The sequence below is a fragment of the Physcomitrium patens genome, chromosome 16 (assembly GCF_059467195.1).
Source record: "Physcomitrium patens ecotype Gransden chromosome 16, ASM5946719v1, whole genome shotgun sequence".
Classification (NCBI taxonomy): domain Eukaryota; kingdom Viridiplantae; phylum Streptophyta; class Bryopsida; order Funariales; family Funariaceae; genus Physcomitrium; species Physcomitrium patens.
Window position 1 is genome coordinate 3,408,648 of NC_143425.1, and position 4,830 is coordinate 3,413,477.

Sequence of the window (4,830 nt, forward strand, 5' to 3'; positions counted from 1 at the left end):
AACTGCTTTCTGTGAAGTAGCTTAAAGTGGTAATATGGTTGTAGACACTAGGATTACGTTAGTTGACATGATGTATAGCTAAGACTCATACACAAAGTAAAAATAGAGAAAAAGAGAAACAGAATAGAAGAAAGAAAAAAATAAAGTTATAAACCACTGTAAGCATTATTTTTGCACAAAGTTTCTTGCATTCTTTAGCATATCCATGAAGAAACAAAAAAAAGTAAAAAGTAAAAAGTAAAAATGTACATAACTTTTGCTACTGCCAACACAACCTTCAATCCACCTTATGCCATATTTATTAAATATTTTTCAAATCATTTGATTGAACAATTTAATGGATTGGAATAAAAGAAACTAAAGATACATATCCAATAGGTGTTGAGATGTGATATTAATAGGAAATTTTGTGATGGTGTTAGCAATATCCAAGATTTATGTACACATAGATATTGTAATATAGTTAACAATATAATAAATTAATAACTATATACATAGTTGTATATATATATGTATATATGTATATATACACATGCATGAGTATTCATATATATGAACATACATACATACATACATACATGGTTTTTTGCAATTACATATAGACAAGATAGTGTAAATAATGTACATTGCATGCCAGATATATTGCTTCAGTGGAAAGGCTAAACACATCATTTTAATAAAGAATACAAATTAAATACACTTATTCCATATGATAATTTTAAAAAATATATTTAATTGAAATTACGAGAGTTTCTAGATTAATTTAATTCATTGTTTTAAACTGCATTTATGTAAAACCATATAAGAATCAAGTTATGAAGTATTTTACAAGGATCTCTTTAATTATGCAGAGTATGTGATACTAAATATTTAAAAAGGTCGCAGAGGGATTTCATGGTAATTGTTTTTGGATGTCACAGTCTCTTGTTTCCTTTTTTCTATTCCATAAATAATAATAATAATAATAATAACTTCTTCATATCATTTTAGAATTTATTTTTTTCCTTTTAAATTGTTGAACTTTATTCCAATGCAAATCCTGTCAACAGAGAAGCATTCCCGGAAAGCCTCAGTTTTTTAAGAAGAAATAAATAAAACACAAAAAAAATTGTGTGTATATATATACATATTTTCTTATTTTAAGATATTGAAATACAGATACTGTCCTAAACAAAAGACGTAAACTTTATCACATAAAAACACGAGCAGACTATCTCATGTTTGTCGAGATATATTGAATAAGACCAATGAAGATCCACAAGGAACTACCATAAATGCAAGTAATGAAACCAAAATCACTAACCAAGACCCCACAAACACTATTCACAAGAAAAGTTCAATTTGGAGTCCACCATGTGGTATATAGTCCACTTTATATTTAGAAAAATGAACATACCCCCGCCCTATGCGGATAGATATTAAAGGGGGCGATTCACCATCCATCCACACATTGATGGATGAATGAAAGGCGGAGGTAGGGCCGCGTTGTCGTCATCCAAGGACTAGAGGAGACCCCGTCGCCGCGGAGAGAGGAGAAGGGGACCTAATCCCGGGGTTTGCGCTTCCTCGGCTCCGATGCCCCGCTCCACTCTCCTCGCCGTGTGAAGCTTTCCGTCTCGCCATAGCTCCTGCGCTTCACACTCTGTGTTGTTGAGCTTCGCCTCGTCTCATCTCATCTAACACTCCCCTTTGTTTCTCCGGAGGCGTTGTTGCAAGCGTGGTGCTCTGCCGCGTCTTGTTTTATTCTCCGAGTGAGCGTGCGTGCCTTTTTTTTTTTTAATCCTCCCTGCGCGTTTCATCTGCGAGCTTACTTGTTGCTTTCGACTGCGTGAGCCATCAGCTATCGACAACGTATTTTGGAATTAGGGCGTAGTGTGGCGGGTCAGGTTTTTGCGGCTGGGAGGATTTCGACGCCAGAGTATTGCAGGCGAGTGCTATTGGCGGACGGTATCTGGAGTTTGGTGCGCGGGCGTCGGTGGTCGAGGTTCGTTACGGTGGTTGGATTATTTCGGGAAGGTTACTTGTATTGGTGTTTTTGACGGTGTTCGTTGGTTACGGAGAGTATTGAAGAGTGCGGAAGGGAACTGGTGCGACGGCAACGAAGAATAGGGTTTTGTTTTGTTTTGTTTGTTTGTTTGTTTGTTTGTTTGTTTGTTTGTTTTTTTTTTTTTTTTTTGAGGAGTTGTGTCTCGGCGTATTGGAGGGTTTGTGAAGGTTTTGAGGCGGTCCTGTCACAGGAGCCATGACGAGTGCGTTGGATATGTCATTGGACGACCTTATTAAGACGAACAAGACCGCTACTCGCGGTGGGAGGGGCGGTGGCGGTGGCGGTGGCGGTGGTGGTGGTCGAGGTGCAGCTCCTGCGTCTCGACGAGGGGGAGCGACCGCTGCTGCAGATGGGGGTTACCCTGGGAGTAAAACGTCAGGGCCAACCCGCAGACAAGTGAGCCGGCCCGCCGTCCGGCCAACGCCTTACGCGAGCGCAAAGGCAAGCAAAGCGGCAATCCCATATTTACTTCTCTTTAGTGGAAATGGCAGACATCGAGAGAGTCAGTAGGGATAAGGGGAAAAAAGAGGACAAAAGATTTATCAGGTACAAAACACTGTTGAGTGAGGAAGCGTTTTAGTTTGATATAATCAACAGACCGGGGTTTCATAAGGAAGACATATGCCGTTTCAAGGGAGCAGGGTTTGGTATTTTGGATGTCAAAATGAAGGGTGGAGATCGTACGGACGTGCAGTGCCTGTTCATCTTCGGCTGCAATGCTGGGGGGGGGGCCTCCTCTGATGAATTTCGTTCAATCAACGCTTTGACACATTCATGCTGAGCTTCTCTACTGTGACGCACTTGTTCGGGGAGGAGGATGTGGCTCGCCTCTTCTGCAGCGCTCTTAGTTCACTTATTTAGCTCTGTAAACTGCACATTGGTGGGGATTAGCATGTGTTTTTCGAGAGAGCGTTTTTGTGAGAGTAGTTTTGCTGATGGACTTCCTGGGTGGTGCGAACTGCCAATTATGTGTTCTCTATGTGAACAGCCAGTCCGCCGCGACCCGGATTCTACTTGGCAACATGACATGTATGAAAACTTTCTCCCTGCCGCACCTTCAAGTGGCAGAGGAGTGACTGGAGGCATTGAGACAGGGACCAAATTGTACATATCCAACCTTGATTACGGAGTTTCGAACGATGATATCAAGGTAACCCCACATCTCGCTATTTTATCTTAGTTCATTTTATCGTATCCTACTTGGCATTAGTCCTCGTTACTAATTTCTTATTGTTTCATTTTGTATATTTCTTATTGAAACTTCCGATTCTTTACGTGTGGCTCTGCGTTGTGGGTTTTTGCACGCCAAACGTAACGTTACTTGGTTCCTTTTCCTGACCAGGAGCTTTTTGGGGAAGTTGGTGATTTAAAAAGATGCTCTATTAATTATGATCGAAGTGGTCGTTCGAAGGTGAGACAGATTTTCTATAATGCGATCGAATTGTTTTCATGTCTGCATGCACTTCCTATGTGTAAATACCCTGTAGATGCTCCTCTGAGCAGGTCGCTCGTGTCCTGGCTCTTTTAACTACAACAGCCCTATCTTTTTGTCCAGATTGCTATCTCATTGATTTACTGCGCTGTATTATCAGGGAACTGCGGAGGTGGTGTTCACTAGGAAACCCGATGCTGTCAGTGCGATGAAGAGATATAACAATGTTCAACTCGATGGAAAACCTATGAAGATTGAGATGATTGGCACAAATCTTATAGCCGCTCCCGTCCCAGCTGCGCGATCTTCTGGAGCCATGGCAATGGTTGCTAGTCGAGGACGTCCTGTTTCTTCGTCATCGTAAGTTTGTGTTTCGTTCACTTTCAAGCGGTTTGCTTGTTTGTCTACCTAGGGATTCAGACAAAATTCGTTTGTTCTTATCATATAGAGCGGTCGTTAAATAAGGATTTTATGTGCTGCATAACTTTCTAGCCACTTATGAAGCATGGTGTTTTTGTAGTATGCCTTTTACTCGAGGACCTGGATCTGATCGAGGCAGAGGTGGTAGCAGCGCATTTCGGGGACGTGGCGGTGGCAGAAGTGCTGGCGGTGCAGGTGCTGGAGGCCGAGGGGCCGGAGGTAGAGGTGGGGGCAGAAGCGCCACTGCCGTAGAGAAGACTGTGGAAGATCTGGATGCCGACTTAGAATCTTATCATGCAGATGCAATGCAGACAAATTAAGGTTATGGAAACAGTGTCCAGACGACATGTTCTCTGGACCGACCGTTTGACTTGCCATAGGAGTATTGCACATGGCACTTTCTTCAGATTTTCATCCTCTGTCTCAGATCGTAGGGTGCGATTTTGAGCTTACTGGCAACATTATGATGACTCCAGCGTAGCTAGTCAAGTGAATTCCAGTGATGTTTCATCCTTGCCTCTAGTTTTGCTCAAGCTCCACCATGAAAAATGTTCCGTGTTATTAGCTCATGCAGAAAATACAGCTCCCTGGTATCTTAGGCTTCATCCGACACCTAGTTATGCAGAGATTGTGGCTTTAATGGGGTTTTAGCTTGATGGAGCCCTAACGTTTTGTTCGCCGATGATCATCTGAATATATGTGAAAAAGTTCCAGTTCCGCAGACAGTTCCAGCACAGCCAATGCTTACAAAAGTCGATACTTCACTTGTATGTAGGAGAAGTGTTCAGGAGTTAGATGTTCCATGATTTTAACATGACAACTGTTCCATATGTAATTTGACTGAGTCTGGAGATAAGTACAAGAGTATTCATGGAGATAATTGTCAAGGTTTATGCCAAGTGTAGTAACTAGGTACGAAAAAACGATCATC

The 4,830-nt window shown here is 41.8% G+C and overlaps 1 protein-coding gene across 3 annotated transcripts; it reads left to right on the forward strand.

The window, feature by feature from the left end:
- The first annotated feature begins 1,603 nt into the window (after positions 1-1,603).
- Positions 1,604-4,620, forward strand: LOC112293161 (THO complex subunit 4A). Of its 3 annotated transcripts, none has more exons than XM_024542315.3 (6): positions 1,604-2,087; positions 2,238-2,488; positions 3,036-3,197; positions 3,390-3,458; positions 3,640-3,839; positions 4,000-4,620. In XM_024542315.3, the coding sequence occupies exons 2-6, from the start codon at positions 2,243-2,245 to the stop codon at positions 4,217-4,219; spliced, it is 897 nt and encodes a 298-aa protein (XP_024398083.1). In that variant the 5' UTR covers positions 1,604-2,087; positions 2,238-2,242; the 3' UTR covers positions 4,220-4,620. The 3 variants fall into 3 exon arrangements, with proteins under 3 accessions (XP_024398083.1, XP_024398084.1, XP_024398082.1); XM_024542316.3 differs by having other exon boundaries at positions 1,604-1,984; positions 2,215-2,488; XM_024542314.3 differs by having other exon boundaries at positions 1,604-1,984.
- The last annotated feature ends 210 nt before the right edge of the window (positions 4,621-4,830 follow it).

Bases quoted from the DNA above. Each gene is read 5' to 3' on its own strand.
- LOC112293161 (XM_024542315.3), top strand. From the start codon at position 2,243: ATGACGAGTGCGTTGGATATGTCATTGGACGACCTTATTAAGACGAAC. The intron at 3,198-3,389 runs GTAACCCCACAT...TTTCCTGACCAG, and splicing joins TTTCGAACGATGATATCAAG to GAGCTTTTTGGGGAAGTTGG. The intron at 3,459-3,639 runs GTGAGACAGATT...CTGTATTATCAG, and splicing joins ATCGAAGTGGTCGTTCGAAG to GGAACTGCGGAGGTGGTGTT.